The 11,132-nt window shown below is 47.9% G+C and overlaps 3 protein-coding genes across 4 annotated transcripts; 1 reads left to right on the forward strand and 2 right to left on the reverse strand.

Moving 5' to 3' along the window:
* Positions 1-1,184: 1,184 nt before the first annotated feature.
* Positions 1,185-2,317, reverse strand: sft2d3 (SFT2 domain containing 3). The gene has a single exon (XM_038719170.1). It carries the CDS (start codon positions 2,261-2,263, stop codon positions 1,577-1,579), a length of 687 nt encoding a protein of 228 aa, XP_038575098.1. The 5' UTR covers positions 2,264-2,317; the 3' UTR covers positions 1,185-1,576.
* LOC119902800 (dual specificity protein phosphatase 18-like) lies at positions 2,259-7,481 on the forward strand. Of its 2 annotated transcripts, XM_038719173.1 has the most exons (4): positions 2,259-2,390; positions 2,819-2,908; positions 3,372-3,497; positions 4,442-7,481. In XM_038719173.1, exon 4 carries the CDS (start codon positions 4,451-4,453, stop codon positions 5,072-5,074), a length of 624 nt encoding a protein of 207 aa, XP_038575101.1. In that variant the 5' UTR covers positions 2,259-2,390; positions 2,819-2,908; positions 3,372-3,497; positions 4,442-4,450; the 3' UTR covers positions 5,075-7,481. The 2 variants fall into 2 exon arrangements, with proteins under 2 accessions (XP_038575101.1, XP_038575102.1); XM_038719174.1 differs by lacking the exon at positions 3,372-3,497.
* A 1,013-nt stretch (positions 7,482-8,494) lies between these two features.
* On the reverse strand, positions 8,495-10,494 carry LOC119902797 (tripartite motif-containing protein 35-like). Its single transcript, XM_038719169.1, has one exon. It carries the CDS (start codon positions 10,249-10,251, stop codon positions 8,863-8,865), a length of 1,389 nt encoding a protein of 462 aa, XP_038575097.1. The 5' UTR covers positions 10,252-10,494; the 3' UTR covers positions 8,495-8,862.
* Between the last annotated feature and the right edge of the window lie 638 nt (positions 10,495-11,132).

Consider the following 11,132-nt stretch of genomic DNA (forward strand, 5'->3'; position numbering starts at 1 on the left):
TTTTCAGGCCTCATCTCTGCATCGCTGCCACATACCGGTTCAGAACGATCCTGCCAAGCTGGGTTCAAACTCTGTAGAGTCACTGGCTCCTGCTTCCGGCCCCTCGGGACCTTATTTCAGAAACCACACGTTGGTCAGCAGAGTCTGAACTGAGTTTGTCCGTTTAAAAGATCTTTCTGTCCGTCAGGAAAGTCGCATCAGAATCAGCGCAGTGAACTACGTCTTCAAATAAATCAAAAATCTTTTTCTGTAACACGATGACTGAATGAGTGACGTCGTGGGTTTCGTACACTTTCCATAATGAAACATCCTTCTCAACCGTAACTATGAGCGGCACGAACCGAAACGTCTCCAGTCAAACACACGAACGGCGCGCCGGAAGAGAGAAACTGTTTCCAAACACGTCTCTGTGGTTTTAACTTCAACACTTTGATGGAAAGTTAACTAAATCATTTTCTGTTGTTTACTTTCAACACGCATCAAAAAATCTCCTTCAATTCGTATTTGGTCACTAAAGTATTTCACTCCTCCCCCCCGAGCTGCAGGCTTTGCCCTGATAGGCCAGTGAGGATGAACTAATCACTTAAAGAAATAAAACCGCTTGTCCGTAACAACACTAAGAAGAAGGTGACCTGTCAGGTGCTACTTTATGCCCGCTATGGGTTTCACTGTAGGGGGACTGGGTTTGGTGCTGGGGTCGTAACCCTAGTCCAGGTCTGATGTGAAGAAGTTTGAGAACTTCTGGACTACCAAAGTAAGGTCAAACCAGCACGCTGAATAACCGACAGGGAGCCGCAGGAAACAGCGAGCTGATGTTCTGTAGTGAAATACGAGGGACCGTCAGACCTTTATTTGCTTTTCAGTGTCGAGCTCTACTCTAAAGTAGCCCAGCATGCTTCAGTCTGTGCATCGTTCCTTCACGCACAGCCGAGTACCTTCATCTGTGAAGAACCGCAGGACTCTCGGGCAGAGTTCCCGTCCCGTCCCGGGTCGAGTCTCGTCTTTTTACTAAGCTGATGTTCGAGCTCAGATCTGCTCCTGAGTCACACTAAACATCAGTGTTTTCCTGTTTTGGTTTTAAAACGATGATCAAAGAATGAAAGATGCACAGATTGAACCCAGCAGCTGGGTGTTTCCCTCAGGGGTCAGAGGTCACAGCTGATCACAGAAAACATGAAACAAACTTCTGATCAGATTTTTATTTCCTGTATTAAAGAGATTTCTTCACTCACACCAGTTCCAAACACCCAGATACATGTTATCACACTTTAAAGTCTTTCTGTGGTGGTCTGAGCGGCAGCAGGGTCCTGCAGGTCAGGGTCCAGGTCCTGAGCGGCAGCAGGGTCCTGCAGGTCAGGGTCCAGGTCCTGAGCGGCAGCAGGGTCCTGCAGGTCAGGGTCCAGGATCTTGCCTCAGTTCCAGTTACGGCAGCCGATGATCAATAATCAGCCTGCCGTGGAATGTTTCAACAAAATAAAGTAGGTCCTCTCCAGGTCCCGGAGGCCCCCGGACCCGGTTTGGGGACTCGGCCTTTAAAGCCTTTGAGTTCAGTCCGGGTCCCGGGTCTGACACCGGGTCAGATCGGCATGGTTTTCCCGGTGACGGTCCTTTTGATGGCGGACGCCGCCATGCCCCCCATGAACCGGATCCCGGCGCTGCCCCCCGGCAGCAGCGACACCACGTACCCGACGATGACGGTGACCTGCAGCGCGGCTCCCAGCGCGGTGAGCACGGTGCTGTGGAGGCTCAGCGCCGCGTACAGAGTCCCGCCCAGGGCGCACAGGTACACCGCGGCCCCCGGGGAGGTGGGCAGGCCGGCGGCGAGCCTGCTGGGGCCCCGCAGCATCGCCGCGGCCGCGATGGCGAACAGCGAACCGAGCGACCACAGCAGCGCGAACTTGCGGGCGTAGAGCAGCAGCAGCGGCGCGTACAGCGCGGACAGCCCGAAGCAGAGCGCGGAGAAGCACGCGCAGACCCCGCAGGCCACCAGCCGCTGCCGGCGGCTCAGGCCCGGCAGGCACGGGTCCGGCTCGGCCGACCACGGCCAGGAAAACCCGCCGTGTCCGCCGGAGCTCTGCCCGGAGGGACTGCCGCCGCGGCCCCCGGACCACGGGCGCGACCACCGCCCGAACCAGCTCCCGGGTACCGGCTCCGGGTCGTCCAGGTCCACCGTGGTGCTGGAGCTGGACTGGGAGATGGTCTTGGCGCCGCCGCCTTTGGACTGCGCCAGATACTCCTGCAGCTGTCGGTTCAGTTCCGCCATGACGGAGGAAGCTAACTGGCTAGCTGCTAGCTGCGCTTCTTCTTCGCTGCTTCCTAACCGCAGAACCTCCGCCGCCCCCCGCAGGACAGAAGAAGAAGCTGCGGACATCCGGGTTGTTGTGTCGGAGGTGAAGTACTTTTACTGTACTGTAGTACATATTAGAGGTACTTTCCCCTCAGAGGGAAATACTTTAATGTTTTATTCTAAATTAAACAGTTTGTACATTAGTTCATATTTTTAATCATTTTGAGGTTTAACCTGACAACAAACATGAAGGCGTCACCGTGACAACAGTCTCACTACTGCAATCAGTTAATGGAGAAATAATCAGAATGAATTAATGATCATTAGCTGCAGGCTGATACTAAATGCTCAGTAAAATCCTGCTTTTAGGTGAATGCATGAGGAATAATAATCCAGTAATCTGAGATATGTGTGTGTGTGTGTGTGTGTGTGTGTATATATATATATAGTATAACAGGCCATCTGTCTGATAATACTTATATTTACTTAAGTAATGTTTTCAATGCAGTACTTTTACTTGTATTTTTACAGTGACGTATTGGAACTCTTACTGAAAGAAAGGATCTGAATACTTCATCCAGCGCTGTATTTTGTTCTTACAGACAGCAGGAGCCCAGACAGGTGAGCGGTCTGTCTCAGAACCTGAACCAGGACTTTAGAAATCCTCGGGTCCCCATGAAAACTGTTTCAGACATTTGTTTACAGCAGAAACTCTCTCACCAGCTGTGGATTAACTGTAGAGTTAGTTTAACTTCATAACATTTCAGACTTAACACACAACAAATAAGTTAACAGAAAATGATTTGATTCAGCTCCTCAGCATTTAACTCTTCAGTAATACTAAAATATGTTCTAACATTCACACAGCAGTAATAATAATAATCTCTGCTGAATCACATTTCATATTTTAAATCTGTTTCATGTTGGAAAACTTCATCAGTTCTTTCTGTGCGAATCATCAGTCAGTAACACACGAGGTTGAGTTTTACAGATCAGCCAGTGGCTTCAGGATTGTGGGTCTTATTCACATGTCACATGACTTCCGGACGAGTTGTCAGCTGTCGGACTAAAATTAACCCTTCAGTTCATTGGCCGACCGACTGACACACACAGCCTTCTACGGCATCACCGGGGGGGTTTGTGTTCACTCAGAGCAGCAAGCAGAAGAAGAAACAACGAGGCTGAAGTGAAGGAACCGACCGGGCAGCAGGTAACACACACACACACACACACACACACACCTGCAGTCACACCTGTGTGAACATTTTACTCTCTGATACTCCTCTGAGGTCTTTCCCAGTCTCTGTTCCTGTGAGACCTCATCAGTCCTGTTCCAGGTACTGGTCTACAGAAGTGAATGGTATTTGTACAGAGGCAGGTCCGGGTTGTGGTTAGCCTAGCTTAGCACAAAGACTGGGAGCAGGGGGAAACTGCTAGCATGACTCCGTCCGCAGAGAAAATGTGCAGCAGCTCCGAGTCTGTCTGACTTACGTGGAGAACGAGAGGGTAAAAAGTTATTGTTGGAGCCAAAGCTGCATTACACAGTGGGCCCCTGAGGGCCCCTCCAGATTACTTTATTTAATTATTATTTATAGTACAATATACAGTGAACAGATGTGGGAAGAGGCAACACCTACATTACTATCTCCAGGGCCGCTCGCAGGTTAATCTGGCCCTGGATGGAAAAATGTTCAGGACGTGTTTAGCCTAGCTTAGCACAAAGACTGGGAGCAGGGGGAAACTGCTAGCCTAGCGTCATCAAAAGAGAAAACCTCCACCCTCCAAAGCATTTGTTAACCGCTACGTCTTGTGATTTACATCTTTATTGAACTGGTGTTGAAACAGAACTGTAAACAGGAGACGTTTAGCAGCATTAGCTTTGGAGCTGTGTGTCGACGCCCCCTGCTGGGAGCAGTGACGGCTGCAGCATCTCTAAAGTCCTGGACTCAGAGTGGAGCCGAACTAGACCAGCTGACTGCAGGACGGACTCCAACCAGCTGGTTAGCTAACAACACGCAACATGTCAGTCAGACTGGGAGCCGTTTTCTCTTTTGATGACGCTAGGCTAGCAGTCTTTGTGCTAAGCTAGGCTAAGCACGTGCCGTAGTGCGCTGGAGGTTCAGAGAGTGACCAGCATCATGTGTCTCCTGACAGGTCGGCCTCATGGCGGTGTCTCAGATCACGCCCACCCTGTTCCTCAGCGGCGCCGAAGGCCCCCTCAACGCAGCGCTGGTGTCGCAGAAGGGCATCACTCTGATCGTCAACGCCACGGTCAGCCACGCCAGCCCCGCCTACCCGGGGGTGGAGTGTGTGCGGGTGCCCGTCTCCGACCTGCCCAGCGCCCGCCTCGGAGACCACTTTGACCGTGTGGCCGAGCGCATCCACGGAAACCGTGCAGGGGGCACGCTGGTGCACTGCGCCGCCGGTATGAGCCGCTCCCCGGCGTTGGTTATGGCGTACCTGATGCGTTACAGAGGCGTGACGCTCCGCCAGGCGCACCGCTGGGTCCAGGACAGTCGGCCCTACGTGCGGCTGAACGCCGGCTTCTGGGAGCAGCTGCTGCAGTACGAGAGGAGGCTGTACGGGAAGAACACCGTCAGAGTGGCGGCAGTCGAAGAGACGCCGAGGGTGACGAGGACCGCGCCGCCGCCACAGCAGACCAACTGGTTGACGCTGGTACCCAGGTCGCCTCTGGTGACCCGAGCATCACTGATGTCACGACCACAGGTGATGACGCCGGCAACCAAGCGAAGAAGAGGAACCAAATCCAGCGGCGTTAAAGTCTGAGCTCTGAGCGACCGCTGCACTCCAACTACAACAAACTACCCACAATGCAACTCGACCACTGACAGACACCACCCTGACCTCCACAGCCGACTTCTGTACCCACTCACACGCCTCTCTGAAAGACGCACGCCGTCCGTCATCAGCACGGGATTTAAATCTGGAGCTGTGTAATCGTCCAATAGGGACGCAGCGTCCCACTGCTGCTAGCATGTTAGCCGTTAGCTTTTTACCAGCTCGTCATGCAAGAGGTCACTACAGCAGCGACGCACGCATGAACTTTGGAGACCCTCTCTGACCGGGTCCGTTTCACATCCGCCGCAGAAAGAAGGTTTGTGGGTCCATCGCTTCTCGACCACCTGCTGAAAAACGGGTTTCCAGTTGCTGGTCAGGATGTTGCAGACTTGGGACCTTGTGGACCGTATATAAAACATCAGGGACTCATCCTGAACGGGTGAAAACACTGACCTCACACAGAAGCTGCAGCAGAGCTAGCTAGCAGCTGTTAGCTTAGCATTCACGCTTCAACGAGTGGCTGAAAATGTCGAATAAAAATCTGCTCGGCTGCAAACATCTCGTCACGCTGGAAGGCATTTGTGTGTCCCTTTTTTTATGGATGTTGCTAATTAGCCAGCTGTACAGGAAGATGGCGTCCCCCTTCTGAATGTGGCTTCAAAGCTCTGATTGGCTGGTTGGTCCAACCAGCTGACCTGTTTGTGGGCGGCCGGCCGGACGAGTCTCTTTTCAAACTAAAACTAAAAATGTGACCGACTGAACTTTGTTCTCTTGGGTATCGTTTGAAATTTTACGGAACCAAAACCAAAACCAGTTCCCTTAAAGTGACACGATACCAGCAGAGTACTTTAAGTGACACCTTGTGTAAAATGCCACCTGTTGAAGCCACAGTAGTTGATCGGTGTCATCCTTGTTATTGTTGTTATGGACGAGCAGGGCGACATATTTTCTTTTCTGTTTTATTGTTTGAAATAACTGTTGGATAAAAATATTGGAAACTCGTATCAGATCTCGTCCTGATCAGGTCGTCCAGACGTTATGATGCATCAGAGGAGGGACGACAGCTCGGGAGGTGTTTCCTTTAACGAGGGAGGACGAGTGAAACGGTTTAGTTCTCGCTGTGATAAAGGAATATAAGTTGAGTTTCTGATGCGTTTGTTTAAACAACGGAGAATTATTTTGTTAACTTTGGATCAATAAATCTAAATAAAAAAATAATGCTCTTGAAACGGACTAATGGAGTTTCAGATAGCCAGATGCGGTCAGAGGTTAGCAACGTTAGCCTGTTTAAAGTCATATAGTATTGTTTTAGCTAGTTAGCTTTCAGCAGCTAAGCTGTTTTTAGATATTTATCCTGTTTTTTAGCTACTTTAATTCTCTAAATGTGTCTGTGTGCTAACTTTGTAAGTTAGCCAGTGAGACAGAAGTTGTGTTTTTGTACAGGAAGGCCCGAACGCCTTCTCTGTAGACTACGCACATTTTCAGGGTCGCACCTCGATGCACGCTGCCCCGAACACACCTGCGGTTTTTACATTATACTTCCAGATCACACAGACTCTGAGACACAGGCAGCTTTTCATTCAGCAGTTAAATCTGTGACTCACAGAAGGAGCGTTCACTTGTTTCATTTAAAGATGAATAAATCCTGAATGAACATCCAAAATGAAGTAAAGAACTTTGTGTAACTTTGTTATTTCGACACCAACATTCACACCTTTAATCAGCTGGAATAAACAGCGTGTTATTGAACTGGAGTCACAGTGAGCAGAGTTAGCATCTGTGCAAAAGCTGCAGGACGCTGCTCAGCTTGTAGAGCAGAGTGAACATGTTCAGTGAAGGAGAAGAAACATGTTGAAACTAGAAAGAGTCACTGACATCAAATCATCACTCAGCCCAGCTCATGGATCCAGTTCAGCGGAGTTTAGTCACATTCAGCCGTTATTAACATGGAAAAACCAAACATGTGCAACACTTGATCTTGATCAAATATAGTTGTTGACCTTCAGTTTTTACAGTCTGTTGATTTAACCAACAGTAAATAAAGTTTAACAGTGAAAGGCCGCTCAAAGAAAAGAGAAACAAATTTGTGGAATTTTGGCCAATGTCTCACAACCCAAAACACAAGTAGTTTACTGTTGAATACTTTATCACTGTATTTGTTTTACATTCATATTTAACTATGAGCCTTGTGTTTGTAGTAATATGTTACATCTTCCTGTCAGAGCTGTGAAAGAAATCTTTGTAACAGTATGTGAAAAGCAGAGAAGTTCTGTCCTCTATAAAGTCCACTCAGGAATACTGCAGTTCAATTAAAGTTATCTTTTGACATGAAAGGATTAAAAATCATACTTTTTATATCTATTTCTTTTTCCACACAATAAAAGGTAAAATACAATGAGTACAAACAGTGTTATATTTATTCTCTTGCCTTGCATTCAGTCTTTTTTCACGTCAAACTAAATGACACAACTGACACAAATTAGACCACAGATCTCCATTTGATACGATTTTGTCCCAAACACGCTTATCAGATAGGATTTTTGCTTTTAGATGTTTTATTACAGAAAGTGTATTTCATGCATACTGTCATTGTGTTACTTATGGATGGAATTATGGTGGAAACTATTTACCCTTAAGGACCCCTGGTGGTCCAGCAAATGGCTATTCATTTATTAGCTGCCATAGGGTTAGTCTGATAAAGTGAACGTCGCCCCTCATGTTGTCTAAGAGGTCCCCGGTAATGGGTTGGTTGGGAACGGCACCCCAAGATGTCCAGTACTGCCCTAGACATCCACATGTCCTGAACGACTCCATGTTTCAGCCTTAAATCTAGGACAATATTCTGAGTAGCTACTTATCTTATGGAGCTGTTGATGTGTCTTGTAAACCCTACTAACCTTCTACATAGGGTTTACAATAGCTCCTACAAACAGTAGGCACAACAGTGCTTTCAAATGTATTTATTTAAATATAAATGTAAAACAAATGCAGGGATAACGTCAATAGCAAACTATGTGCACTTGTACAGAAAAGGTTAGACGGAGTAGAGTCCAGTGGTCCTGCAGAAGTTGTTGTCTCCTACAGATGACCCTGGGTACTGCAGTGCTGGTGTAGCTAAGAAACTGCTCTCACACTTACAGAGTGGACGAAATTCCACAAATGTAGAAAAAGGAAGTCACAAATGTAAATCATTTGCAGATCATTTCCTGCAAATTGACAGGAAATGATCTGCAAATGTGCAAAATGGTTTTGTGTGTAGAAACAGATCCACAAATGCATAAATAACACTTTGTATGTGAAATTAAAATATGTGTGTACGGAGTAAATTGTACATATTTGCAAATTGCTCTGTATTTTTGTGGATATGATTTTACACAAATGTAAAAATACATGTTTTGGGTAGTGAGATATTTGTCTATATATTTTTTACAGATCTCTGCAGTACACATTGGACATTGGAAATTCCACAAATGCGTAAAAAGGAAGTTACAAATGGAACGTGACCCACAAATTGACAGGAAGTAATCCGCAAATGTGTAACAACTGTTTTGTGTGTAGAAGTCACTCTGTATTTTTCACAATTGTAAAAATACATATTTGTAGATAGTGAAATATTTGTGGATTGTTTTCTGTGGGTTACAAATATTAAAGTAAAATAAAATCTTCCATACACTCCTGAAAAATTACAGGAATCTATTTTTGGCCCAGATGTTTTCTGCTGATTTGTTCACCAGGACAACACAGTCACATGATCCTCAGAGTCCATCATCATATTATTATTGTTCTACAGTCACACAGACCTTCGCTGGTAAAACCTTCAGTGGGAGTTCATCCCCAGTGTAAATATATGGAAACATCCTGTCAGTGAAAGTGTGTGTGAAGGTGTGTATGTGTGTGTTAGTATCAGGATCAGAGAACGACAGCTTTCCTCTGTTCCAGTCCAGCTTCACTCTGATCCTCTGGAGCTTCTTCTGCACTCTGAGATCAGTGGGTTGAGACAGTGGTGACTGCGCTGAGTATTTACCTCTATTGAACCATATTCTCCATAATCCAGACCGTATGACTCCCTTCCTCTGGACAGACTCTGATAACACTCCCAGTCTCCAGCCTGTACTGTCTTTAACCTCGACATCCCAGCTGTGAGTCCCTGAGTTAAAGCCCTCAGAGCCCAGGACACACCAGTGATAATCAAACCTCTCTGGATTGTCAGGAAGCTGCTGTCTCTCTCCTCGTCTCACACTGGTCAGATCTTCAGACAGGGTGAGTTCTTGACCAGTAGTGTTTGGGTCCAGGATCAGAGGAGCGTAGGAGACCATGTCCTTCATCTTGTTCCAGATGTTGAAGGTCAGGTTGCCCAGGTGTTTGGCCTGGTCTATCAGAGCTCCTGAGGGCAGCTGTGGATCATCCAGCAGGGGGCGCTGCTGGACTCTTTCCACTGCAGCCTTGTAGTTGAGCAGGAATGAGACGTCTTCAGCTCTCAGCTCCTCCTCTGTGGCTCTGACTGTGTCTGAAAGAGCTGCTATCTCTCTGCTCAGAGCCTCCATCTTCTCCTTCATCATCTGACTCTTCTGCTCCTCTTCCTCCCTCAGTGCAGCCATCCTGGCCTCCTCTTCCTCCTCTAGAACCTGCTGAAGCTTCTTAAACTGCTCCTTAATCTGCCTCTCTGTGTGTCGGGCCTGGACCTTCATGTGTTCTGCTGTTTGATCAAACTTCACTTTAACTCGTTCACAAACCTTTAACTTCTCCTTTAAGGATTTCAGAGTTTCCTGAAGTTCCTTCTTGTGTTGTTGTGCAGCTTCATCGATGGGTCTGAATCTGTGGTTGCTGTGTTTTTCTGAGTCTCTGCAGACGACACAAACTGGCTCCTGATGTTCCAGACAGAAGAGTTTGAGTTTCTCAGAGTGCAGACTGCAGAGAGCCTCTGAAGCTCTCTGATCTCTCTCCTGTAGGAAACTCTCACACAGGCTCTTTAAAGCAAAGTTAGGAGGCAGTCCGTCCTTTGAATGTCTCCTCTTACAAACTGGACACTCCCGACTTCCTCTCTCTGTCCACCAGCTCTGCAGACAGCCTTTACAGAAGCTGTGGCAACATGACAGGATGACAGGATCTTTAAAGATGTCCTGGCAGACAGGACAGCAGAGATCTTCCTCTAATCTGGAAGCCATTTAGTCTCTGAGTGAAGCTGAAGTCACAGCAGCAGACGCTCAGACAGGAAACAGTCAGCCACTCCCTCCTTCAGTAACGGCCCTGAAAGTTACCTTCACTTTGAGTCTTTGTTCTCGTCAAACTCTTGTTCAGTTTGTGGATTCAGCAGCAGGTTGAAGTGGTCGTATTCCCAGTATTCCCAGTATCCCTCCTGTACCTGTCTATATGTTTGTAATGCACGGTGTCTTGGGACCACAGCTCTCTGCCACAGCATGGAAGCTTTTGAACTTTGCCCATTCAGGTTCAATGCCCCCAAAGTCTGCCGGAGGTATGAGGGGCCTCGATCACAAAATCACACCAAAGCACAGAAGACAACAGGGAGGCCTCCCTATCAGGCCGCGCCAGGTGTCTCATCATTGCCCACGAGTGCGTTAAAGTCTCCCAGCAGAACTATGGAGTCACCTACTGGGGCTACATCCTGGACTACATCCTGGACTACATCCAGGGCTACATCCAGGGCTACATCCAGGACTACATCCAGGACTACATCCTGGACTACATCCTGGACTACATCCAGGGCTACATCCAGGGCTACATCCAGGGCTACATCCAGGGCTACATCCAGGGCTACATCCTGGGCTACATCCTGGACTACATCCAGGGCTACATCCAGGGCTACATCCTGGACTACATCCTGGGCTACATCCTGGACTACATCCTGGACTACATCCAGGGCTACATCCAGGGCTACATCCTGGACTACATCCAGGGCTACATCCAGGGCTACATCCTGGACTACATCCAGGGCTACATCCAGGGCTACATCCAGGGCTACATCCTGGACTACATCCTGGACTACATCCTGGACTACATCCAGGGCTACATCCAGGGCTACATCCTG

Source organism: Micropterus salmoides, unplaced genomic scaffold, assembly GCF_014851395.1.
Source record: "Micropterus salmoides isolate LMB-PRFRI ecotype aquatic unplaced genomic scaffold, ASM1485139v1 Ms_hic_scaffold_14, whole genome shotgun sequence".
Taxonomy (NCBI): Eukaryota; Metazoa; Chordata; class Actinopteri; order Centrarchiformes; family Centrarchidae; genus Micropterus; species Micropterus salmoides.

Bases quoted from the DNA above. Each gene is read 5' to 3' on its own strand.
- LOC119902800 (XM_038719173.1), top strand. From the start codon at position 4,451: ATGGCGGTGTCTCAGATCACGCCCACCCTGTTCCTCAGCGGCGCCGAA.
- sft2d3 (XM_038719170.1), bottom strand. From the start codon at position 2,263: ATGGCGGAACTGAACCGACAGCTGCAGGAGTATCTGGCGCAGTCCAAA.
- LOC119902797 (XM_038719169.1), bottom strand. From the start codon at position 10,251: ATGGCTTCCAGATTAGAGGAAGATCTCTGCTGTCCTGTCTGCCAGGAC.